The sequence below is a fragment of the Lissotriton vulgaris genome, chromosome 2_1 (assembly GCF_964263255.1).
Source record: "Lissotriton vulgaris chromosome 2_1, aLisVul1.2, whole genome shotgun sequence".
Lineage (NCBI taxonomy): Eukaryota > Metazoa > Chordata > Amphibia > Caudata > Salamandridae > Lissotriton > Lissotriton vulgaris.
In genome coordinates this window covers 1,833,174,310-1,833,201,836 of record NC_141687.1, presented here as the reverse complement: position 1 = coordinate 1,833,201,836, position 27,527 = coordinate 1,833,174,310, and the positions used below count along the sequence as shown (strand labels likewise).

At 44.7% G+C, this 27,527-nt stretch overlaps 1 protein-coding gene across 4 annotated transcripts in view; it reads right to left on the bottom strand.

Moving 5' to 3' along the window:
- The window catches only part of ITGA11 (integrin subunit alpha 11), a 592,938-nt gene that overhangs the window by 299,028 nt on the left and 266,383 nt on the right, over positions 1–27,527 (bottom strand). For all 4 annotated transcript variants that reach the window (XM_086957973.1, XM_086957974.1, XM_086957976.1 and 1 more), the window contains 3 exons: positions 25,677–25,825; positions 19,580–19,724; positions 523–691 (listed from right to left, as the gene is read on the bottom strand). In XM_086957973.1, the coding sequence (XP_086814099.1) occupies positions 523–691; positions 19,580–19,724; positions 25,677–25,825 (463 nt within the window). The remainder of the gene's footprint in view (positions 1–522; positions 692–19,579; positions 19,725–25,676; positions 25,826–27,527) is intronic.

Genomic DNA, 27,527 nt, shown 5'->3' with positions numbered 1-27,527 from the left:
TTAGAAATGGAAACTTGTATAATTCATTACAAAGGTAAACAGGAATGAAGAATGATTTTGATAAAAGAGGAATTGTTTTTTTGTGACATTTCTTGGGATTTTTACTGGCAGCAGCTTATAAAAATTGTTTTATCTCATCCAAAATCAATATGGATCTACAGGTCTCTAAAAATAGCATAAACTTTTAAGGACCCTGCCAAGTGCTCAGACTAGTCAAACCGGAACTGAGGAGACAAGATGTAGTGGGTTTCTGGTCCACTGCAGAACCAGGAGTCTTTAGCTCTCAACAGGACTCCCTACTTGACACCATTCTGTGGAACTGGCAAGAAAACAGTGTCTTCCTGTGCATAGTTCCCATTATCTGCCACAACTGGAAGTGCTTAAAATCTGTATTTTGTCTTGTATTAAAAGTAGACATTTATATGTCAAAATAGCTAGAGAATGATCGCAGCACCCCTCTCCTAGAGTCTAGTCTCAATTGATGAAATGTTGAGGTAATGGTGAAGGATGAAAGCAACTCACCCCCCTCCAGGCTGAATATGTGCTCTCCCAGGGCATCCACAATGTCCTTCAATGCTGCCTCGTCTGTCACGTTAAAGAAATACTTGTCATCGGGGTCGCTGGCGATGAGCTTGATCTCATTCAGGAAGGCTTCTGGATTGATTCCTCTCCTGTTGTAGTATCCTAGAACCTACACAGACATTGTAGATGGACTTATCATGTTTGTTACAGTAAATAATGAGGCAGGTGTCAACAAGCAGATCCCACACTTTCAAACTTTTCAAACCTCCCAGTAGCCTAGACGCAGTTCAATCTGAAGTGTGCACCATGCAAAAAAACTCACTAACTCAACCACATATAATACTCCTCATAGGTGGTTTCAGTGGAGCTGCCTGCCCTTCCATCTCGCTCTCTCTTGCATCAATTGTATGCCCATTCCTTCATGGAGCTCCATTGCTCTGTTGCTAAATTCACTCTATACATGTAACGAAATGTATGGATTCAACATGCATTGATTTTAAGGCTTCAGGTAACAAGAATCAGGCTAGTAAGAGAACGACAAGCACAAGACAGATCCCCACAAGACAAACTGACATCGACTACAATATGAACATTAGATCCCCAGTACAACTGGCTGCATAGTTAATACCAACTCCAAAAGAAATAATTGAGTACAACTGACTTCAATAGAAATTCTAAGGAACAAGGGAGCAGGAGGGTCTTGAATCTGATGCTTCTTCTCAAACAAGCATTGGCAATGCCAATAGGGCTGGATTATGCATCCATTCATTCATCCACCGACTCATTATTTCACTCACCTTCTGACAAAACCACAAGAAAACACATACGCTAATCAACATATGCAAGGTAAATTAATGAAATACAAATAGAAGCAAAAAAACATGCTACATTCTAAAGATGGAGGGCATATGCTTGCAGTAACAAAACTATAGTGGCAGTTGCCCATCTAGCAGAGATACTCTACATAGTCAGTTGTTGTTATAAAAGTTCCAGCGTGACTGTCACCTTTAGCACTATTTTGTTTGCCATCTTGGTATGGTAAAGCAAAGCTACAGCAGCCTACCATAATAGTCGCCTGGTTTAGAGGAACTGGCCAAGTGGGATGCAACTCACTGCGATTGAAATTAGCAGCAACCAAGTAACCTGTTAGCACTGTTTAGGGAACGGGTTTATCCTCTAAAAAGACATTAACATTAAAAGAGGAGAAGCAAACAAATGAAAGGTGTACTATAAAAAGAAAAAATGAAATATTAAAGGACTGGCCAACCAGCCCAAAACTGAAGCACCCTCATTTTGGTGGAGTGCGCATGTGATTAGAAACTGTCATCATTCACAGGGCAAGAAAGCCAATGACTGATGTGGACTGAAGCATTGCCGACTCAATACAGTGTTGTGGATAGAAGCAAGGTATAAATGACACCCAGGCAGACCAGTGGCAGAAGAAGACTGATGCAAAAGCCCTCTATGTAGCTACATGGATCTGCAATTATATGTATGTGTATGTGTATTATTTAATAACTATTTTATTACGAGGTCCTGATAGACAGCTAGGCCTGTTAAGCCTTCTAAAGAGATTATAGCAGGAATTATTACAGTGGAAACAATTTGATCCTTGAGGTTTGTTGGAGGAGGTTACCAACACCAAAATCCTTCCCTAGAAAGGTAATCTGTGAGATTTCTTATAACAAAATACCTATCTGCAGGCTTTAAGACAGAGTAACACCAAACCATCCTTAAATGGTTACTGACTTTATGCTTTTCACAATCAATATGTCAATGTGCCAGCCTATTGCCTTTATCAGAACTTTTCATTATAAACAATAAGGCCTATAACCTTAATTCTTGGTTTATCTCCAAAACCAACTCAGATCTACTGTATTGGATATGAGCTTTCACACATGACATCCATCCATCAGGTATACTGTAACAACATTATAAATATGTACAAAATTACAGTTGTTAAAGCAATATAAATTCCCTACTAATATTGTCTAATAAGTATTACTATTGTGAAAATCTTTTATTCCCAAGATTCGATCAGGTGGGTCACAAAAAACCCTGGCCTAGTGAGGTAATCCGTGAGATTCTGTGTAAAAAAGTACTAGCCCATACAATGAATATCAATGGGGGGGGGGAGCCTGTTCAATCCGTCAGACATCCTCTAAAAGCTTGAAACATATACCAAAATTATGATGTTACAAAACTATATTTGCTTGTGATTTACTGATCAGTTTTTGGCTATGTTAGGAATAGTGCCTAAATTTTGGGACGCTCAACCACTGAGGTGGCATGCTTCATCACTGGAACCTGTTTCTTGTCGGGTATCAGGTGCAATACCTGATGGGCGCCTTTACGGAGCTCTTTATGGAAATCTTTTATCCTAAGGTCAAAATGCCACTGTGGCTTATTGATCTTTCCCATTCTGAAGATTTCCTTTTTTTTAATCCAGAGGGTTGGTGAGTGCAGATTGGACCAAAACACTTAATGAGCCCAAAATTACCTGAGGAGATCCAAAATGAGGAAAGCTTTCTATTTATTGACTATAGGATGTCATGGTAAAGCTAAAAAAAACATAAGGGACTCCCTGGACATAAATATACTTGGATTCCAACTTGGTCGACATGTTTCTGCCCTTGGTGGCCCCATAGGTTTCATGGTGTTTGTCAAGACCAATTCAATGCCCAAATCTATGGAGTAGGATTGGAGCATTTGATGTAATAGAAATTCCTAACATACATTAGATTTTGATGTAAAACATAATCTCTCAAAAAATTTACATTAATTTCTGTGGTTATTGTCGCCTTAACTGAAACTAATCAGGGCCCCAATGAGGACGTGGGTCTGGTCTCGTCTCATGAGGAGAATTTTATTTGGTGGGATGTTCCTCAGCTTTTCCCAGATTAAATACTAGGAGTGGGTGAAATTTAAATTATGCAGGTGTAATTTACCTAACTTTGAAATTTTGCTCTAAGCTAATTTCCCAAAATTATGCAGAGCTTCATAATTACACTGTCGTTTCTGACATAATCATAGCACAGGAGTGCGGGGACAATACAAACAACCAGAAAGCAAATGGCTATTGTTCGCCGTACTTGTGTTAGTAGTTCTATTTTGAAGTGCAAAAGCAGTACTCATGTTAAAATTTGACAGAGAATGCATTTTGTGATAAATTATTGTGTTAATTGCTGGATTTGCATTTCAAGTAATTTTTCTGAATTTTTGAGAAATTACGTGAATGCAAATTGTGTAATTTTCACACATCTCTCCAAAAAACCTGCCTAGAGGCTTTAGCACAGTATATTAACAATCCACCCTTAAAAGCCCATTGCCTATATCACATGCTTTTCAGAATACGTGAGCCAGGCCTACTTTCTTTACCATAACTTTTCATTGCAAACAGATCACCCTGAAGGAACCGAGGGCTACCGAATTGTGTCTAAAATAGAGACCATCATGTATACTGTTATAAAATAACAAAAATATTCAGTATTACACTTGGCAAAACAACATACATCCTCTATCAACAGGTTCTAGCAAGAATCATCCCAGTGAAAATCTTCTACTCCCAGGGTTTGTCAGAGTGGGCGATCAATACCAAAACACTTCCCTTCTATTGTACTTCGTGAGATTACATGTAAACAAATACATGTTTACAGCATGAAACATAGTGTGCTAATAATCTACTCTTCGAGGCCTATTAGCTTAACAAGTTTATTTCATAATAAGTACTCTAGGCCTGCTGATTTTGTCATAACTTTTCATAATAAACAGACCAGACCTATGGCATCTTGTATATCTTTCCCCTGTGTACTAATTAGGCATTTGTAACTTTTCATAATAAATAGATGAGGCCTATAGCCATGATCATTAGCTGCCACCCTAAACAACTCAGTACTGCAGTGCTGAGTATAAGTATTACCACCTCTAGCCTAAAGTTCAATACAAGCACTTTTTTTAGTGGAAGCACACACACAACTTCTGCACAATCAAATCCTCTACTCATGGAAATGAATAACATGTGGGTTGAGCCTAACCCCTTATCTCAGTAGTACTGAAAGCTGTTTTTTGTTGATCACAGAAGGTTCAGTGACAGCAGCACTGGCCAGGCAGAGCTAAAAATGCACACGGATTACTGTAGTTCTGGGCATTTTATACTGCTTTCAAGCACTCAACTAAATTCTGAATTTAATGATGGAAATGGAAGGGAATCTGTGCTGCTGCCAGAGAAAACCAAACCCTGTAAATGATCTACTTATCTAAGATGCATAAACGGCATCACAGTGCTTAGTGCACACAATTTCTGTCCAATCAAAACATGTTCTCCTTTCCAACAACGTTATGAGTGCAGTCAATGCCCCTCTCTGTGGTACTCCTGAGTGCCCTTTTTTAGGTTGGTCACATAAGGTCAGTAAAAACTGTGCTGCCAAGCCAGACCTAAAAAGTACTGACTCATGTCTGCTTTCAAGCAGCTGACCACAGAGGCTCAGCTGCTTGAAAACGAGAGGAAGATGAACTCCAATATGAGCAATCAAACGTCACTGACCCCCACAAACAACAATTGGGCACAAATGACTGCAAAAGAAACAGCACAGTACAGAGTGCTATCCCATAAAGAAAGCATTGGCAAAATCAATAGGACTGTTTTTGTTGCTAGGAGAAGTGTTTGGTAATTGCTGGACGGCTCTTTTTGGGTTGCCACAGCTGACATAGAATGTGAGTTCCCTTAAAGTAGCAGCATCTGTGACAACAGCAATAAGGACTGTTGATGAAACGACTGCATTAGCAGACCTAAAGTGTATCCTCAAAGAAGAGTAGTAAGAAAAGGGCACAGAAGATAGAAGGCATTTGTGCTGTTAGTGGTGAAATTAAGATGCATGCAAAGCAAAATCAGCATGTTCTTACCAAACAAAAAACCATAATTCAGAAATTAAGAGTCTGGTTTTCAGCAAAGTAAACATATAATGAATAAATCCCTCACAACCTATATTTCTTTTCTATCTAGGCAAACATATGTGCAATAGGGCTTGACAGAAGTACAATCATATAAACAAAACTTCCAGGATAAACTTTATCATTGTTATTTATTTACTTTTTATTGTACGTTTTTTCTGTAAATGTCAAATATAGATTCATTTCTTAACTCTTTTTTCTTATTTCTTTTTTAAAAACTTTTTTTAACAAGTGAAAAAATCAGCAGTATTGTCACAATAGGTACACACTTACATACAAAATACAATTGAACAAATAGCCCCCAAGAAACGAATCTTTATTCATACAAAAACCACACAATACACAACTCATATAGACTCATGCGGACTCATACAACATTCATATTGAAACATATCTGAAAAGGAGGGAGACTAAAGATTACATCTCCACGACCTAGTATGTTCTATATGGTCACCAGGATATGAACATTGGGTCTAAATACATTGAATGTATAAAAACGTACACTTTATCTTAAACTACACGTCACATCAACAGTTTAACAACAGGACTACTGATGGTCCCATTACCAACAGCTAAAAGGAACACAAATGGGACAATAAAACATCCTCAAAATGCCATGGTCAAGAAAATTCATGACTGAATGGGGCTGTCCCAATGGACATTCTCTCTCTCTCTCTCTTTCACCTCCTTACTGTTGTTTTTGGAAGAATTAATAAAGTGAGTCAACTAAACAATTAAAGCCGTCTGTAGACAGACCTAAAAAAAAAGCTCAAGTTAATTCAGAAACGGAAATGGAGAACCATGGACTCTGACAGGAACAAAAGAACACACATTGCAATCGAGAACACAGGACTCCAAAATGAACAATCAAATGCCATCGACTTCAAAAGGAAAACAAATGGGCCCAAGCTTCTCCTGGAACTGTGCTTTACTGATACCAAAAAGAACGATGGAGGATAATAACTCCAAAAGAACAATGCAACAAAAAGGCTTCCTAAAAGAGATGGGGTGCACAGGTTACTACTAAATGAACAAAGGAACATGAGTAATGCTGCAAGGAACAATTGATCCCTAACGACTTCAAAGGGAACAAGCATTTGCAATGCAATTGGTCTCGCAATTGCGAGATTTTGAGCTACTGGCATTGTAAATGACAATGCCTTTTATTTGTGTGTTTTAAAAAACCTGTAATAATAAAAGGCATTATCACTTACAATACCAATAGGTCAAAGTTTCTATAATGCGAGACCTATTGCATTACAAATGCTTGTTAGAAAGTGGATTTTTTCTTTTTTTTTACAATAGTCCGAATTGTGAACACTGCAACTGTTTGCATTTACAAACACAGTGTGCGCTAGTCTGAGGGCATTTTATGCTCCGTTCACACTGGCAGCATCACCATTATTATTGGATTTTAATGGTTCTACGCTAAGGTCTGAACCAGCCGAGTCTTAACAGAAAGGTGAGAAATATTTGCATTGAAAGATAGGCCACGTTTTCTCATATTCGCAGTGAAAACACAGTGTTTCCTTCCATGGATTAAAACAAGCATTTGCAATGCAATAGGTCTCGCATTAGGAAAGATTGAGTTATTGGTATTGTAAATGTCACATTTTTTATTTATGTGTTGGTTTTGAAAATAGCGAAATTAATAGCTTTGTCATTTACAATGCCAATAGTTATACCTTTTGCAAATGTGACACCTATAGCCTTTGTAACGCAATATGTGTTGTATTTACGTGACTTAGATGTATTGATATTACAAATAACAATTGCTTTTGTTTTTTTTAAAATAATTAATACTTAAATAAAAGTTATTGTAATTTATAATGGCAATAACTTAAACTTTTGTAAATAACTTTTGTGAAGATTATGTTCAGTGTATTTTATTGTGATGAAAATCCAAGAACAGAAGTGAAATATTCACATTTGTTTGTGACATTTGTAATGAAGCTTGAAACATTGAGAGAACATATTTGAACCAGTTGTTGTTGAATTGTTGCACAGATTGATGCTGTGGTGGCGACGAGTGATGCTGTGGTGGCGACGAGTGATGCTGTGGTGGCGAGTGATACTGTGGTGGTGACATGTGATGCTGTGGTAGCGCATAGTGATGTTGTGTTGCCCCTGAGTGATGCTGTGGTGGTGCTGAGTGATGCTGTGGTGATGCGATAGATAGACACATAAATAAAAATGTTGTCATTTACAATGCCAATAGCTCTAACTTTGGCAAAGGCGAGACCGTTGCATTGTAAATGCTTGTTGTAACTTGTGATCCATTTGCATTAAAAACATTTTTGGGGGATAAAATGTGTAGATGGTGCAGCAGATTATGAATTATGTGGCAAATCCATTATTTTGGGGGGAAAGGGGGCTGGCAGCAAAATTGCATAGTTCCAGTGCCCCCCAATTTGATAAGTGAAAAACACACTGCCTTGCATGACTGTGTCAGGCCTAAAGAGCCAGCTTACAGTATTAATTTACATGTGAGGTGCAGTAAAACTGGGTGGATACAAATGAGTGTGGGAGTGATGTGAAAGGCCAGGGCAGTGCTTAATCTGTGAGGGTATTTGCATGTGGTGGACACTGGCACGTGTTTTTTTGGGAAATGAATGTGTCCGTCTCTTACGCAACTGGTGCTTATGTATAAAGCACTCTGGTACCTTCGGGTCTAGTTTGCGCTATATAAAAAATAACAACAATAAAAATCTGCAACAAAGGGAGAAAGCATGGATTACAAAAAGCTTGCGAGAGTGAGCAAAAGATAAAGGGCAGCGGAGGGTGCTCGAGGAAGAGGCACGGGGCAGCCTGGAATTCGCCAACCGCGCTATTAGGTAGCGCCTAGCAGAGCTCCTAAGAAGCACGTTGGGCGAGGCACTTATTTCTTCCCGGAAGCCCTGGCTGGGCAGGAGGCAACGCGATAACTGTTACCTTCTGTGAGAAGGTAGACAGGTGTGAGAGGGCAGTCGCGGGGGTGTCTCTGGCACACCAAGGGCAGTGAAAACAATGGAGGGCGTGGGCTGTGGGAATGTTTAAATGTGTGAGCGGTTTTTAGCTGCCTGGATACAAAGTTCTGTGTGTGGGAAAGCTGGGCGGCGTGTGAGAACTGCTCAGACTTTTTTCGATGCCTACTGTGGGAATGAAGAGAGGTGTGAAAGCAGGGTTGAGGGGGGACTTTGGGGAAGGGAGGGGGGGTTGTTTCGGAAAGCTAGTGCTCTGCAGGTGAGAGTGGGCTGCTGTGGGCAGGTGAGTGGTGGGACTAAACAGGTTGGGGAGTTTGGGGGCAAGGAGGAGGGCTTCAAAGCCTGTGCCCTGCAGACGATGACGGGCTGGCATACTCTACAGGCCCGGGTGTTTGCTGTGGAAATGTGGAAGGGCACAGGTTTGAAGGGTGGGGGGCCTGGAAGAAAGAGGGGGGATGCTCATGAAAGCCTGTGCCCTGCAGGTGAGAAGGGGCTGGCGCCCCCTGCAGACCCGGGTGTTAGCAATGTGGAGAGGTGGGAGAGCAGAGCACAGGTTTGGAGGGAAGGGGAGTGCCTGCTCTGGAAAGCAGAGCTCTGCGGGCGAGAGTGGTCCGACACTCCCTCCCTGTAGGCCCGGGTGTTTGCTGAGGGAATGCGTCCCAGGGACAGCGGAGCTAGTCTGGCTAGGAGGGAGGCTCGGTGCTCAGACAAGCGGGCCCTGCCGGGGAGGGCAGGCCCGGAAAGAATGCTGAGAGGTGCGGCCGGCAGATCACACGTCGTCCCGCGTCAGGCGAGAGCTGCGCACCTGGTGGTGTTTTTGTCTTGGCAGTCTGTCTGTCACTTGCAGTTTGCATTTCCCATGATTAATCCGGGACTTTGAGCACCAGAATGCGGATAAACACGACAGGCAGGATGAGCTATAAATAGGCGTCACCCCCATTGCCTCTGATGAGGCGGGTTAATCGCTGTTCTTTTGCCAGGCTAGTAACTGTTAACTGTCATGGCGCTGCCTGCCAACCCGGCCTTACGAAAGTTGGCAGCCTGGTTTTCACTCCTCCAGGGCAGTGTGCCCCCTGCCACCAGCTCTGTGCGTGAAGTCACTGCCAAGCTACAGTTCACCCCGAAGCATATGAGTTGACGAACCCCCACAAGCCCGTGTGCAGCAGCCTTTGGGGTGCAGCCTCTGGGGGCGCACGTGTTGGCACTGCACGGTTTAACATAACACGGTCGAGAGGAGAGCACACATCGGGAGGGGTGGAGACCAGTGCGCCAGCCACCCCTCGCCATCCCCAGCCTGTGGGCAAGAGAGGAGGGGCCGTCCCTTCACCTTGTGACCCCCACACCAAGCCCATTCACATGGGCAATCACTGCCCGCTGGGGCATACACTTGCAGTGCGGTCTCAGGTTGAATTTTAACTCCGCCAACCGCCCACGGCAGCGGTTAGAGTTGTGTTCCTCTTGAGAAACAATATCAAGCGATCTGAATGTACAGGCGAAAAGTACCAGGCGGTTGAAAGTCTGTCATAGCAGGGGGTAAGCCTGTGAAGCCGCTGTGGCCACCTCTGTCCCTGGGGGTTGCAGCCAGAAAGTCCGGAGCAATCGCTGTTTAACTCACTGTGTTATCCAAGTTCCCCATATTCGAGTGTGTTAAACGGAGACAGATTCAGGAAGTATACAGCACACAGCACACACAGAAGCAAAGCAGCTCCAGGCTTCCGCAGTCAGACTTTCTTCTTGATAACGCCTGTGTACAAAAAGCAGAGCGGGAGAAAGGCGTTCTTCTAAATATGTCCCTTGTACTTGCTGCCTCTCTTCCTAACTCCTGCGCACAGAAGCCCCAGAGGCGCTGTAGCCTGCTCCCGTAAAAGCCTTCCCTGGAGACGGGGACAGAATCGCCATGTGTAACTAACTGGGAAGGGAAGGGGGCTCCCAGCAGTTCACCGTCTCCCAACATATGGTTTGTCGAATGGCGGACAGGTCACCCGTTTGTTTGATGAGGAAAGAAGGCTTAGCCAGCAAACAATGAGCGTGTCCTAATGGTGGTATTTTCAACTACGTGTTAACAATGGCACAAAGAGGTGGTTACAGATACGAAACAAATAGGTTTCCTAGTATTTTAATTGCGCTCTGTAAATCAATCTGTAAATGCAGACAAAAACCTAGAGGCTCATTGCAAATAAATCACAAGTGGTTTTTATATCTGAAAATGTCACCCACTCAGACAGTGCGAGGCTCTACTCCGCTAAATGGTCTGTGAAATAAATTGAAAGCACGGCCAGCCTCCGTTTGTCGAGATGACTCTTGTACAGGCTCTGGCCCAAACAGGCTAATATGTTCAAGCTTACGTCTCTTTTAGTGCAGACAAGAAATTTACTAAAATCGATAAATAATATATGTGACCGGGGATCTTGACTGGAACTGCAGCCGGCTCTGCGAAAATGCCGAAGCAGAGAGAAAGAATGCTCCACATTTTTGTAATTAATGAACCCTTGTTCCCATACAATGAACACAGCTTATTTTATCTGAAATTGCTTCGACGGTACAGATAACTTTCAGCTCTCCAAAAGTGCCAGTGAATTGTGTTGTGAAGTTAGCACACCAGTAGTTGGGAGTGGGAGGAGCTAGGGGGCCAGAGGAAGAGGAGGAGTGGACACAGGAAAGAGTTAGTTAGTGTAGGGACAGGGTATGGATAAGACATGATAAATAAAGTTCCAGTTATAAGGCAACCATAAGTGTGTGTGTTTATTGTAGCTGGACGCTACAACTGGCGACGAGGGTGGGATCTCGTTAATTGCAGCCCACGAGACCACCTAGAGACACCCTGTCCCCTGCAGCGTCGAGAGACGAGCTCCGCTGCCTGAAGAAGCTGAGGCCGGCCGAGGAGGGTCAAGAACGAGTGACCGCGGCCCCAAAGACGCTAGAAACCCCGAGTATACCGTGACCTGGGAGCGCTGGGACGCTCGGTCGAAGAACCGCCTCAGCGCGATTCCCGCCGGGGGTGTGTCACTCAGCCGATGCAAAACAGGAGTCGGGAGCCCACTCCGACCCTGTCCAGTGCCCCACAGCAAGTCAGAAGGTGCCCTGGTGAAAGGGGCGCTGCCCCGAAGAAATCGCTGCCTACCGCGATTAAGCGCACCAAAACCGGAGCCTGCACCGGTGAAAGTGCCGACCTCACGCCTGATGCGTGGGTTTTGGCACGCGATCGGCCGAGAAACGCGGAAAAGTGCTGGGCAAGGCGGGAGCCCACCCCAACCTTACCTGGTCGCTGTGGTGGCCAAGGAAGAGTGATTCCTGGAGCGCGCTGCCCTGCAACTGCCGGCCGGTGAGTCTGGAGTGTCTGAATCCAGCGAGAGAGAAACCTCGTGTGACTACATTGGCGGCGGCCATCTTAGAGTCAGGCGCTCGTCAGGACATACCCCTTGGTTATCATAGAGCGGCCATTTTGAAGTCAGGCATCGTGAAAGAAACAAGCATTGGCGACGGAAAGAAACAAGCATTGGCAAATAAAACAAGCGTTGGCGACTGAAAGAAACAAGCATTGGCGAACAAACAAGCATTGGCGACAGAAAGAAACAAGCATTGGCAAATAAAACAAGCATTGGCGACTGAAAGAAACAAGCATTGGCGAACAAACAAGCATTGGCGACAGAAACAAACAAGCATTGGCAAGGAAACAAGCATTGGCGAAGTCAAGTGAGATTGCTGCAAAATGTCCGACGAAGAGAATGCTCAGCCTCCATCAAGTGGGTCGCTTCTACGGACACCCGCACCTCTCAAGGTGACAACGGGAGGGAGCATGGGTCCCAAATGGCAAGAGTGGCTGGAAGAGTTTGAAGACTACACTGCAGGCTCAGATATCGTAGACGAAAAAAAAAAGTTGATTGTTCTGCGCAACCTGGCGGGGCGAGAGATAGTCAAAATACTCAAAGACCTTCCTGCTACCGACGTGGATACTTATGTTAAAGCATGTGAGGTTTTGAATAAAAAGTTTCTTCACAAGCGAAATGTAGACTATGAGCGCCACTCATTCCACTCCGCTCGGCAAGGGAAGGATGAGCCCATGAGTGCCTTCATGATGCGTCTGCGGAGGCTAGCCAAATACTGTGAATTTGATAATTTCTCTACTGATGACGCCATCAAATCTCAAATAATAGATGGATGTTATTCGGATCAACTCAGGAGGCGGCTGCTGAGAAAAGCACATGGACTGGATGAAATAGAGGAAATGACACGAGCTTATGATCAGGCGGAGAAGTATGCAGCCGTCATGGAAACGGAACACAAAGGGAGTCATGAACAGGTGCGACGTGTGCACGCCAAAAGTGACAGTTGGAGAAGCTCAAGTGACAAGCAATGGAGATCGCACACATCGTCCCGTCAAGAGCAATCAAGATATCAACGACGAGAACCATGGAAGAAGGAGAAAAGATCGGAAAGAGTGAGAAAATGCTACCGATGTGGGTATGATTACCCTCATGTGGACAGCTGCCCGGCCATGGGCCAGAGATGTCGGAAGTGTGGTCGAACTAACCACTTCGAAGCAATACAGACAATAGTACAATAAAGAAAAACGAAATGGTCCCACAGGGACAACTCGGTCTGACACACGAAGCAGAGCCCCAAGAATGTCTCGGTCCGACACTCGGAGGCACCACGCGCGAGCTGTCCAGGATCAGACGGAACAGTCCTCTGGATCATCACATTCCAGCAGAGAGTCACGTCGGTCCAGGTGGGAGCGAAGGTCACCGTCCAGAGAATCCAGACCGTCGTCCCGAGATTCAGCATACACCATTGAATATCTGAATTTAGCAGCAGATCCAGACCAGCTTAAGAGATACCCTCGGCTGGATATCAAAGTTGGAAATCACGACACAAAGTTTGTGCTAGACTCTGGTGCATCCCTAAACTACATTCCAGTTACCGAATATGAAAGAATGAGTCAACGACCTCCTCTGACATTTGCACCGGTGAGGGTTTTCACGTGGATGGCCAAGAAGCCACTCCCCTGCCTGGGGAAGTTCTCGACGACCCTGACACACGACAACACAACTATATCAGCGGTCATCCATGTTATCAAGGGCCCCGAAGCAGACTGTCTTCTGAGCCTACCAACCGCTGAACGGCTTCACCTGGTCGAAATCCTTTTCAAGGTCAGCGACCACCAAGATGTGACTCGCCAGTTTCCCGGATTGTTTCAGGGATTGGGCAAATTGAGAGACTGTCAGGTACGATTACATATCAATGAACAAGTCAGGCCTGTCGCCCAACACCCTCGACGGGTACCATTCCATCTACAGACTGCTGTTGAGGAAGAACTCCAAGACTTGTTAGCTGCGGACATCATCGAGCGCACGGGCGGCCCGACTCCCTGGGTATCACCAGTCGTTATCGTCCCAAAGAAGGGCACGGCCAACAAAGTCAGACTCTGTGTGGACATGCGCCTGCCCAACACTGCAATAGAAAGAGAACGACACCCGGGGCCACATTTGAGCGACATGATCGAAGCGCTTAATGGAGCCACCGTGTTTTCAAAATTAGATTTGAATAAAGGGTACCATCAATTGGAACTAGAAGTAGGGTCCAGATACATCACCACCTTTGCAACCCACCTGGGGTTGTTCAGATATAAAAGACTAAGCTTCGGAGTCTCCTCAGCGGCCGAAATATTTCAAGGAACAATTCGGCAAGTCATTCAAAACATTCCTAACAGGCTCAACTATAGCGATGACATCCTCGTCTATGGTTCTGACGTTCGAGAACACGACATCGCACTTAATCGTGTCTGCCATGCCCTACTGGCAGCAAACCTGACTCTGAACAAAGAAAAATGCGAATTTCACCAGACCACGCTGTAATTCTTTGGTCATATCTTCTCTGGAGCCGGCATGAAACCTGACCCTGACAAAATTGTGACCTTAAACAACACCAAGAGTCCCCAAGATGTCAGCGAACTCAGGTCGTTCCTTGGAATGGCCAGCTATTGTGCTCGTTATATTAGGGACTACGCCACAATCAGCCATCCCCTCCGCATGCTGACCAAACAGGGTCAGTCATTTGAATGGACTCCCCAGTGTGAGTAGGCATTCAAAGAAATCAAGAAAGCGGTGGAATCAGCGGACCATCTGTCATATTTCAACCCAAAGCGAAAGACTGAAATAACTGTCGATGCCAGCCCCGTGGGGCTTGGAGCGATCCTGGCACAGTACGAGAATGATTCGGATCAACGCCGCATCATTGCCTACGCAAGTCGCAGTCTGACTGACCCAGAACGGGCATACTCCCAGCCCGAAAAGGAGAGCCTAGCTGTAGTGTGGGCATGTGAACATTTTCATGTTTTCATTTATGGCAAACATTTCACTTTAATTACAGACCATCAGGCTCTCATCACTATCTATGGAAATCCAAGATCTAAGATGCCCCCGAGGATTGAAAGGTGGGGCCTACGATTACAGGAATATACGTTCACCATAATTCACAAACCAGGGAAGTCTGAAAATCCTGCGGACTACATGTCCCGGCACCCCCTTCCATCGTCAGCTTCCAAGTCCTCCATCGCAGAAGAGTACATTGATTTTGTAACAGATCAAGCTCTACCGCCAGCCGTACCCATGGAGACCATTCGAGAAAGTACAGCACAGGACGCCATCATGCAGAAAGTCATCCACAGAGTCCGCAACAATCGATGGAGATACGATTCTCAGGATGATACTGCCGACCCCTCGACCCAGCGTGAAATGCAAGCCTTCCGGCACGTGAGTGGTGAGCTGTCGGTCACAACTGATGGCATACTGTTGCGAGATCAGAGGATTGTAATTCCCACCAAACTGAGACAAGGAGTGATTGCTCTGGCACATGAAGGGCATCGGGGAATCGTGTCAACCAAAAGAGCACTACGGGAACGAGTGTGGTTTCCATTCCTCGATCACCTGGTCGAAGCCACCCTGAAGGATTGTCATCTCTGTCAACTCACTAGCAAGAGCGATCCTCCGGCACCATTACAGATGACCACCCTACCCAGTGGTGTGTGGCAAGAAATCGCCATAGACTTTTATGGACCCCTGTCATCGGGCAAATATGTACTGGCCATCATCGATGAGTATTCCAGATACCCCATTGCCTACTTTGTGCCGTCCACTAACACTGCCAGTACTCTCAAAGTACTCGATGAGGTCTTTGCAACGTGGGGGGTTCCCAAAATAGTTAAATCAGATAATGGGCCTCCGTTCAACGGAAATGACTTTGCAGCTTTTGCGAAACACCTAGACTTTCACCATCGCAGGATTACACCCCTCTGGCCACAGGCAAATGGGACAATTGAGAGATTCATGGCCACACTCAAAAAGACCTTCCAACATGCTACCGCGGAAGGGAGGGACCTGCAAACAGCACTCAATGAAGTACTTCGAGCCTATCGTACAACTCCTCACGCAACGACTGGCCAATGCCCGGCGACTCTTATGCTGGGGCGTCCCATGAGGAATCGCATTCCAACGTGGGATGGAGCCTTGGAAGCATCATCATCTGCAAAAGAGCCGCGTGAAATAAGAGCCACTGACGAACGCAACAAAGGAAAAATGAAGGCTTACGCAGACCACCGGAGAAGAGCGAGGTCATTATCATTACATGAAGGGGACCATGTTGTCGTCAAGCAAGAGACGCAGAAAAAGACCGACTGTCCTTTCAAAGACGAACCATTGGTGGTCACAAGAAGAAAAGGAACTATGGTGACCGCGGAGTCTGAGCAGCGGCGAGTCACGAGAAACATCTTGCACTTTAAGAAACTGCCACCAGATACCTCAAGAACCATGACGAGTGAAATGGACAATCCCAGAGTGGAAGAACTACATTCAAATGATCATGAGAACATTGCTCCGATCACTGAGACACTGAGCACTAATAGTCCGAGAGCCAAGTCGCCACGACCTCATCGTGACGTTCGTCCACCCAGGAGACTGATCGAGGAGATGGACTAAGAAGTCAGTATGTCTCGTTTGTTTTGTCACAAAAGGGGGAGATGTTGTGAAGTTAGCACACCAGTAGTTGAGAGTGGGAGGAGCTAGGGGACCAGAGGAAGAGGAGGAGTGGACACAGGAAAGAGTTAGTTAGTGTAGGGACAGGGTATGGATAAGACATGATAAATAAAGTTCCAGTTATAAGGCAACCATAAGTGTGTGTGTTTATTGTAGCTGGACGCTACAAATTGTAGAGAGATAAGTTAGGAAGACAGGAACTCGCGCTGGACTAAATAAAAGTGTCCTGGGGGAGTGCCTTTTCACGTTTAGCTTACAAGCTTAAACAAGCTCTCGAGCATATGGGAACCTTCGGGGTAAAAAAGTCTTTGATGCAGCAGGGGGCGGAGAGCAGGGGTCGGAGCGGGAAGAGCTGCTGGCGTGGGAGGGTGATTGATGGGCGGGGCAGTGCTGGGGAAGCCTTTGATGTGGCCTGGCGGCCGTGGAGAAATGCTGCTGGCAGTGGGAAGGCTGGGCATGCTCGTTCACGAGGAGTCATGTGACTCTCTCGTGCACTGTCCAAAATCCGCCGAATCCGCCTGTTAGGAAAGGAATTTTCTGGGTTAGCAGCAATAGGTTCGAGTAAACTCGACCTAAAAAACATGATTTTGTGTTGTATTATCACTCTGCCGAGAAAAGCAAGTTGTTGAAGCATTGTACCTTCGTCTTTCACTTTCTATTATTAAAGGGCACAGTTTAACAGCTTTTCTGCGCTAGTATAGGTACCTCGAAAGTATCAACAGCACACACATGAATTTACTGAGCAGCGCTAACTAGAGCAGCTGAGTTAGAGGGGTTGCAGCGTGTGCATTGCACCGAATGTTATGCAGCTGTGCGTCATTGCGTGCAGTCATACTCAGGGCACAAGTCCTAAAAAAAATGTAAAAGTCGGGGCACTTCCCAAGTTTGGCAGTATGCAAGTGATATCATGGCGTGTGACATCATGGCGTGTGACATCACAGTGCAGACATTACCGCAGGTGGCATTATAGGAAGTGTTATCACTACCCGTGACATCCCAGGAAGTGACCTCCCAGGAAGTGGCATCACAAGAAGTGACATCAGGTCTTAAGACCTCACAAATATGCTTTGCAGGACTACTTTGAGTGCATCTATAATATTTAACAAATGGGATTTTGCATCAGGGTTGTGCCCAAAAAGTGACGCAACACCTACGCAAAATCCGGACCTCAACTTGTTTTTTAAAACCCTTCCGTCAAGAAAATGACAAGAAGAAGAAATGTGGCAATACATCTGTTCTGCTTAATTGGTTGCAAAGTCTGCATTTTAAAATATCTTATGGGATTAGGGCACCTGCTGCAGAGATCTTAGTGTGCCATCTAAATATCAGGGAATAATAATGGTAAGGTAACTCTGGAGCATAACGTATTTGCTGGAGAGATCTGTGTTTTTTTTAGTCCCAGTTTTTAATCAAAGTAGCATAGAGGGTTAATATGTCCTAACGCAGGTGACAGATTTGTATTTATGTAGGTGGGTACGTGGTTAACATGGAGATCCTTTTGTTACTGACCGTTCATAAATTGTAATCCATTTAGTATAGCACTGTGAGCTATGAAAGACGTGTGGTTCCTGGACCCTGTAACCCTCACTGTCTTATGTAACACATCCTACATATTGATTTACACACAAATGACTTTTTGTCATTCTATAGCGTTCCGACAAAAATAATTCACAATAGTGGTATTTAAATTGTTACTTGTGTAAATATGGGACAGAACAACACATCTGCCATTTTTACAATGCATGAATATCTCTTATTTACAGGAACTAAACAAAGCCAAAGCATGCCTCTCTTTACCTTTGAGTGATAATCTGTGAGTGATAAGCTGTATCTCTTTGTCTGCCCTCTATTACAGTTAGGTGTAGTGGGGTCAGCAGGGTATACAAGGCTAGACAGTGCAACCCACGGAACACATACGTTTTAACCGCTGATAGGCCTATGAGTAAAGTAATTGTTGTTGTGATGACGAAATATCTCCATGCCGCTTGGTTTATCCATTTGCGCAATGTGCAAATATGTAAGCGCTAACTTTTAATAGTCTACTTTTTTCTGTCCATCCTACCTGCTGTTATATTTCTGTTGGGGTTTCCCTGTTTATTGTACATTTATTTTCAGTGGCCGTGACATTCTTTTGATTATGTGCTGTCGGTATTTATTGTTTTAACTCATTGTTTTATCTTTTTATTGTTGGTTTTATGGATCTGTGAACCCGAAATAAACATTTTGATCGATTACATTAGATGGTGCGATACCAACTCAAATGTTAATCACAGGATCAATGGCATTTTCAAATGGACCATCATCACTGTGAAGACAGAAACACAGGCAGCATTGAAAGCAGGGCAGCCTTGTATGATAGGGTCTGCAGCAGGACAAAGAAAACAGAGATACTAAGCCGAGGCGCATAAAAGGCAACATTTCTTTTAGTCATGACTTCAAGAAGTCAGAATCAAAAGGACCCGTCTCAAAACAGATCTTACTGGGATCATGAGCACATAACCGCCAAGAACAAGCCTAACTCTCCCAGAGCACGAAGAGATCAGCTCCACAGCAACGAATTCAATCAAGTATGATGTATGCTGAAATGTTGATGGGAACAAAAGTGTCTTCTGCTAGAAACAAAGCATATTCCATTCCAGCAGGCCTCTCTATACTAACACTGGCTCCATGCTTAACTGGAAGGCCTTGGTATATTGCAGAAGTATACACCAGGCTAAGCATATTTTCACCAACAAAACATAAAGAATGCACAATCTAATGAATCAAAACCCAGTCAGACAAAGAAAATGAATAAGACTGATTCTTTTCACACATAGACCGGGAAGCTCGATTCCAGCATTACCAAAAAAAAAAGTCCTGTGAATGGAACAGAATAGAATATAAGGCTAAGGCCAAGCTTTTCAGAACCAACTCACCAGTTCAAGCCCACTTTCTCTCTAGAGATAGTCTATTGAACTATTAGGCCTTGTTGTCAGATGCATTATTAGATGTATCTCCCATGTATCCACATGCTTTACTCAGCATACTATCTCCTATCAACCCCACTCTTCTGCCACCCATTAAGCACTGTTCGATGCCACCCTTCAAGTGCTAAGATGCAAGAGAATAACTTACTGCAACGGCATAGCGAGTGATGTTTTCCTTCTCGCAGTTCTCAATCACTTTATCTAGGTCCGGGCTGTCGTGCGACTCTCCATCTGTTATCACTATCATCACCTTCTTGGCTCCCTTCCTTCCTCCTTTCTGGAAAGCCTCTGAGCTGGAAAGACAAGACAGACACTGACCCTACAGGATCTTGGTACTACATTATGAGGGACAGAGAGCAGAGCAGGTGACTTCATATACAGGGATATCTAGAGCCAACTCACAATTACTCCCACTTGCATACACTACAATTGAGCCCACATTCATGCTCTAAAAGATGGTGCATATTAAGGTGAAGGCGTCAAGACCGCTTTTATCACCACTAGACCACCCTTCAACCTACAGTTTCCACAAAAGCTCCCACTCTGCTTACATACTTAGCAGTCAGGAGTGCCTGCTCGTACTGTGAAGTGGTGGGGCGGGGCAGGGGGAACACAAATAAAAAACAAGGAAAAAATAAATTAAATTGCACTTACCTGCTCCGGGAGCGGCCTCCTTCCTCCCGATCCTCCTGCAGGCGCCCAGCTCCCAATCCCAGCTCTGCCCACATTGTGGGGATACTATTCCCAGCATGTGAGCAATGCTGGGATTGGTCTTAGTGCCTCGGTTCGGTGCTCAGACGTTGACTGGGAGCCTATGTTGGTTTCTCTACCCAGCTGTACAATACAGCGAGGTGGAGAAAGGGTAAGTGCGCATGACTGTTTGGCCGGCCCTCTGGGGCTGGCCAAACCATCATGCGCATTTAGCAGTGCTCACCACTCCACATCCTCCCTTGTGCTGCAGCGTCACTGTGGCTGTCCCCGCCCCTCCCTCGGCTCGACTGCCAGGCAGCCTGCAGGACGCAAAATAAAATAATAATAAAAACGTGTTATTATCATTTTATTTATGTATTTACCTCTGCTGGCTTCCAGCAGGGAAGGGGGGGGGGCGATGACTCTCCTCTGCCATAATGGCAGAGCCGCCACTGTAAGCAGTGTAGTACCTTCACCTTGTTTCCTCCACCTGTGCACATTCCGCATCCAGAGGGATAGTCATGTACATCCTCTCTGTACAAGCAAAAGAGGCCCAGCAAGGCCTGCAGGAAGAGCCACTTATAGATATGAGCCTGAGGACTACTGCATAAAACCCGGATATAGCTGCAAGAAAAATAATGCTTTACACACCCGATTTCCAACCTATAAATTGTTCTTCTTTAAAACATAATCTTGGGTACCGAAATGTGTATGCATTTTCTTACATTATTTTGCACATACATGTGTTCTGTTGAATGTGTTTCTCTCCAGCTTTCAGCCTTAATGTTTCCCTTTTTAAAGTTTAACTCACAGAAGTGAAGCTCAGGAATTAGTAAGAATGCATGTAGTTAGTAGCCAGGAAATAATTAGTGCCTAACCCACTGTAGTCGCACTCAGCGAGTGGGTGGTGGGTCTATTACTGACGCATTGTTATGAACCTGGTCCCCCATGCCAGAGTGGTTCTGAGGCCAGCTTACCCCCAATTCCATTGCAGCAGAGGAAGTAATCACCTTTCTACCTCCGACAGGTTTCACAACTGTATTTCAGCCTCTGGTCCCACATAGCATGACATTGTCAAATGCTACTGCGGCTGGATTCAGGAAATCGACTCTAGCATGCCTGAAGTTGGTGTTGAATGCTGCTGCTGAATTTATGTCAGGTGCTAAGATGTGTGATTTGTGAGATCTGGACTGACTTCCTCATTTGCAAAACTATTTTTGACCTATCAAGTAGTTCATGTACAAGGCTGAAAATAAATGTCTTGAGAGGATCTAAGTCTTTCAAGAGCAAAGGATATCAACTATCAAGGATTTCCAGGACCAAGAAGGTCTCAGTTATAGTCTGAGAAGCTTGCAAGCACTTCAGTAGAAGCCTTGCAACCATCATCTCAACACAGAGCCTGAACGGAGAGGAGGTTTTCCCGCGCCTGCCTATGTGACAATCTTATTCTGGGTTCACGCTTTGGGGGACTAGAAAAGGTCTTAAAGGATTCCATCATACAAGCTGGAATCTATTTGGCACTAGAACTCAGTAAAACAACACGCATATTTCAGAGGTCATGGCTCTGAAGGCTTGTTCTTTCAGCTATAACTCTCATGCCATGTGCTCTGGGCCAGTACCTCTCGTAAGAAAGTTCTCTGACTTAGTAACTAATCAGCAATTTCTTTGGGTCAGTTTTCTGAGATGGGCATGTTCTCTAGGCCTGGAACTTTGATTCTCATGTTCTCTGGGCCATGAACTCTGACAGTGATCTTATGGGTCCATAACTTGTATTTGTTTGTTCCCTGGGGTACACGCTCTCATAGGCATGGTCTATCACTTAGTAATTTGTATAGATACCATTAACTGACGGGCCTGTCTGGTGCCCCTGTTCTCTCAGCCAGTAACTCTTATCAATATATTTATGGGTTAATAATACCTGTTAAACCTATCATCCTTAGATTGGTCTTAAACCTGACGTTTTGCCTTCTCTCCTCCTATTTTGCTGAATTTGTTTTTGTCGGCCTTAGGACTCTGTGCACTTCACCATGCTAACTACTGCTAAAGTGATTGTGCTCACGCCCTAAAACTTGGTACAAGCATTTTTGTAAAACATTTTGCTGAAAATCGCAAATTAGGCACAGATAAAAAAAAATCAAGTGAGATCTGCTTTGATTGTTCATAATATAGCCCCCGGGGGCATGTGGTGAAAAGGAGGGGGACACAGTGCCCCCACTCCTGAAATGAAATGAAATGAAAATAGGTATTTATAAAGCGCACAGCTACTCACAAGTAGTGTCCCGGCGCTAAAACCACCAAAGCTATAACAGAAAAAGGCTCAACCACTCCAACCCGAATGCCATTGCTGGAACAACCATGTTTTTAATTGTCTCCTGAAAAACAGCAAATCCGGGGCCTGTCTAAGATGCAAAGGCAGGTCGTTCCACAGGCATGCTGCTAAAACCTGAAAGGAACGTCCCCCTATCCAAGAGCGGGCAAACTTCGGAATCAGCACGAGGGAATGTCCAGAGGACCTTAGGACCCGTTGAGGATGATAGCGTTGGATCCTCCTTCTCAGGTACATGGCTCCCGTATCATGGAAAGCTCGATAGGCCAGCACTAAAGCCTTAAACTGGATCCTATTTCTAACCGGGGCTCTATTGAGCCCTAGGGAAAACCACCTCCCCGGGGCTTTATGATTGTAATCGAGAGGGGCCGCAAAAACTCCCTTCCACAAAATCAAGGGAGCCCTGGGGCCACCACTTCATCAGGGCTTTATTTTTAAGATGGAGGAGGCCATGCAGACCACCCTCCTGGGGCTGTTTTAATTCCGTGAGAGCACCACCGTCCCTGGGCTAAAATATAGTATTTAAAGAGGGGTTGTGCGGACCCCCGGTCCCCTGAGTCCCCCACCTCCCCGAGGTCTATACAATTTATAAAAGAGGGAGGTCGGTCAAGTGGCCTCCTTTATAGGCTAAATTCAGCCCCAGGGACCACCATCTTCCCAGGGCCGGCACATGCCAATTGAAGGAGGGGGGCACACAATCCTCCTGCTGGAGCCAATAATGGCCCTGTGGACTGCAACTCCAAAGGGCTGTTTCCTGTTTTCTCCCGAGGTGCCCACCTTCAGTATATAGCTGTGTAGTTTTGCTTGGCAGGAGTTATGAAAGCAGAAAGAGGAAAAATAAAGGTGAGTGAAATATACAAATTTGTTTTAGTTTAATATCTCTAAAACTACTGAAAGGATTTACACCAAACCACAAAAAGGTCGCTTTCTGGACCAAAAGCTAGCTTGCTGCAAAACTTTGTGTAATTCTGTCCAGTGGTTTGGGCTGTAGTTGTGTTCAAAATCCCCATGGGATTTAACATGGGGAAAATGTGTTTAGGCTCCTCCTCTTTTTCTCAGCCCCCCCGCATGATGAATCACCCCAAAACTTTCAAGACAGTATCTGAAGTGAGCGTTGTATTAGCTTTTAAACGTTTGTGAAGATTTGTCAAACTGCGCCAAAGATATTGGCAAAACAAAAAAGACTCTTCCTATGGAAACTAGGTCCTAACTATAACTACCTACTGGCGACCACCCATAGTTAATATATGTAGATACATATATACTATATTTATGCATTACTAATATATATATTTTTTTTATGGTAAAGTCAGAGTTTAGGTCACTGACAGCCACAAGATAGGGGGACTAGGTGTTGGCAGGATAGGCTGTCCCGACAGGATGGGAGGGGTGGAGCTGTGTACAACCCAACTTGCTCTTCAAAGACACTGTCTCAACGCCCACACAAATACTTTACATGAGCCTTTTGTGAGATCCTGGGACCAGGACAGGACAGCTAGAAATTCCAGACACTTCTGTGGGGGAACGCTCCAGAACCTTCTTCCTTTTAAAAGCTTGCACCTGACTCTTCGCACTATAGCGGCTACCAACAACGACAGGCAACGCAAGATCTGCACTTCACATTACAGCATCGACAGCCCGCAGTGACCCCCAAAACAAAGCTCCATCAACAATTGTCTGCGATGTACAACAGGATCTTCGCAATACAGAGATGACAATTTTTGACGCCCAGCTTGTCTTCTTCTTACGCTACGTTGACGACGATCCAGGACACTCTCGCTGCTACTCGCAGCCTCATCCACTGTGAACTGGACTCTTAGCACCTGACTTTGAGATGGTAACTTTTACAGCAAGACTAAGCTGGTCACTGTATCTGGCTCCATCGCGGTCGGCCTGAATTTGTGACTTTATCCTGGCCTTGACGATTGGCGCTTTATGTTTTTAGGTGCTATATTTATTTAAATCTTTGATATTGTATATATTAGGTTCTAATGATTGGATTTTTGTCTTTTGCTGTCAAATAATTAATTACACTTTACTCTATTTTTTTAAATTGGTGTGCGATTTTTCTTGCATTGTGTTTTCACTTTAATAGTGTTTACACATTGCGTATAAGTTAAGCCTGACTGCTTTTATGCCACGCTACCAGAGGGTTAAGCACAGGTTGATTTAGTGATTATTGTAGTATCCTGCCAAGGATTGCAACAGATGCTCGAGAAGGGCTCACACCCCCTCAACCAGCAACCCAATTCCTCACAATACCTCTCACAGATGTTTTGGTCACTGAGCTGCTAATTCCAGTGAGGAGCATGATGTGTGTGTCATGTTTTTGTTCTCTAAACCAATATGCTCAATGATAAATAAGGTGTGGGCAGTAACTATGAGACCTGAAATACCTTTAATCGTATCACTCTTATTCTCTGTGGCACAAACTCTAATGAACATCATGTTTTTTGGGGCAAACATTTTAATAGGATTTTCTCCAGTACATGAACTCTCATAATATATTACCTGGTACAGTTTCTCAGGTGGCTATCTTCCACAGCAAGTTAGCACTTGTCCATTGCTGTGATGTGTTTATTCTCAGGTATAGAAACAGCCTGCTTGCACAGTATATATGAGGGACATTTTCTATGGCACAGGAATGATGAAGCGTCTGGTCTGGAGTGTTGACTGTTTGAAAATAATAAATAAATTGCAAAGCCACATAAAATGTTATGGGTGCTATGGGCCCTGCGGAGTTTGCTGTGTTCATGGACTGTTGCATAGGGCTCCGTAGCTGTGGTAGAAACCAAACCCACCTTTTAAGGGAATATCTTGGCTTTGTGTCACCAAAATACAAATATTTGTGCACTTCATTAAATGGGTGTTCTGGTCTTATATATTGTCTATGCACCTTAGAACTGACAATACCAGGAAACATGAATTAGATGTATGATGGGCACCTTGGCAGCATAATAATTTTTAGTATGATGATAAAATAATGTATGGAGCAAAGGAATTCTATGCATTTCAAGGGAGAACCCAGCAGATATTGAAAGAAATCTCTTTAGTCTAGTCGACTGGTGTTTGTCCCTAAATATTATAAGGGAGATTGAGGACTGTTTACTTTTACACGTGTACCCTTGTGAAGGCGGGGGGCTTGCTTGTTCTGCCCTCTCCTGGTCTTGGCCCTAGTGCAGACCCCAACACCAGTGACCAGGCAGTCCTGGCCCCCAAAAGGCCTTACCGTGCCGTTTCTATGCCCAGCGCGGTGCGGGTTTCGGTGCCTCCTCGCTGCTCAATGTTCTTGGCGGCTTCAACCACTTCTTTCACGGAGCGGAAATCGTTCAGGTGGAATTCGTGCACCACCTCCTCGCCGTACTGGAGTACACCCACCTGGAAATAAAGGAGAGGGGGGTAAACGAAGTGCGGGGCAGTGCCCAGGCCCACCCAATGAGTAGTGTTCACGTTACCAGATTCTATAACATAATGTTCTCAATTCTGCAGCAGCAGCACACACCTAAATACATTTCTTTCTAATATTACTATTAATAGCCTGAAGTCAAACATGAGTTTACACAGTGAGCTCAAATTAAACATCAAAGTATTCAACGTGGTGAATTCAAAATTCAAATATAGCAAGTATCCGGAACTGAAGGAAAGAACAAAAATCTCCAACTTGTGGCCTCAGTCCTCCTCTTTCCTAAGCATCGTGCTATTGTATCCGTTCGGTTTGGAAGTCCTCTGAGGAGCGTGATCTTGTTTCAGACAGTCCCTCCCTCAAACACTTCTATCATTCTGGTGACTTCTTCCTGAACCTTGAACTTGATGCTTTGATCACCATCTCCACTTCACCTGGACTTTTGGGTCACTTAGAGTTTACAGACTGTACTCCATTCCTCCAGGCACGCGGAGGCATGCATTCTGCTGTCCTGGCAGACCACCGCCTGCTATTTATAGCTCCCAGCCTCTCTGGGGAGACCTCTGTGCCTCCAGATGAGCTGCAGCCACGGCGGATGCTCTGAAGGTACTGTAAGTTTCCAGAGTGTCCTCCATATATCAGGCAGCCACTCACCAAACCTTTTTTAATGCCTCAAAAACAAACTCAAAAAAACAAAAAACAAAAATATGGCTCTGACACTCTCAGAAATGTTTCCCAGAATGTAAGGGTCATTTTTATTTTTCATTTTCGAAAAGGCTTTTTTTCCTCGTGGCACCGGAATGGAAAATCAGGCTGTCCATCCTAAATAGGGCGGAAAGTCTAAAGTACTTAAACTGACAGCCCAAAGTCAGTCATACCGTTATATTAAAGTTTTCGTCAGCAGAGCCATAGGGGACATCGCTGGCAGAAGTATCTGCATGATTTTCAGGGTACTGTGTCATATTTGTGTCGGAGTGCCCTATCTGCGGAACTCTAAATAACCCTATTAGAACTTTTCCCCCTCACTTTCCCTCATTTCCTTTCCATCTGCCTGCAGTCCCACCTTGGGTAAAATCAACCGCACCCGTCAGTGACAAGAGAATATCCCAACCCTCTATCCACTCTCCAATGCATGACTTGGCATGGGAATTCTGATCATACCCCAGCCTTCCTTACCCACATCAGATCCATCAAAGCCTCTCTCACTCTTCGGAGATGACTCCTTGCTGGGGCAGGCCAGACTCAACAAAACCCAGACCTTCAATGTCTCCAAGGGCCTCGCTTCAGTAACTCCACTTGCATGTGTCTACTGCACAGTCAGGGCACAATACAGTTCTGCCAAAACCTTACATACAGCTTTCATTTTGCCAAACACTCATTTTTCCAAACGCTATCTTTTTCTTCTATACTTGCAGCTGCAAATTCTCCTGGTTCCTTCAGTTTCCCCTACCCAAAGTCTGTTTCCATAACACAAAGCTCCCTCCTCCGCATAATCGCACTGCTTCCCTCATAGTTCGCACTAATTCCTTTTGAACACATTTCTCTTTCCCTTTTCCACTCCGCTCTACTACACTAAGCTTGCCCACAAGGCACCAATACCTTAGGCTTTCGCTGCCATCCATTTATCTCAGCCCTGTCCATGCCCTCCTTCTTTTCTGCATATCCACAATCTCCTGG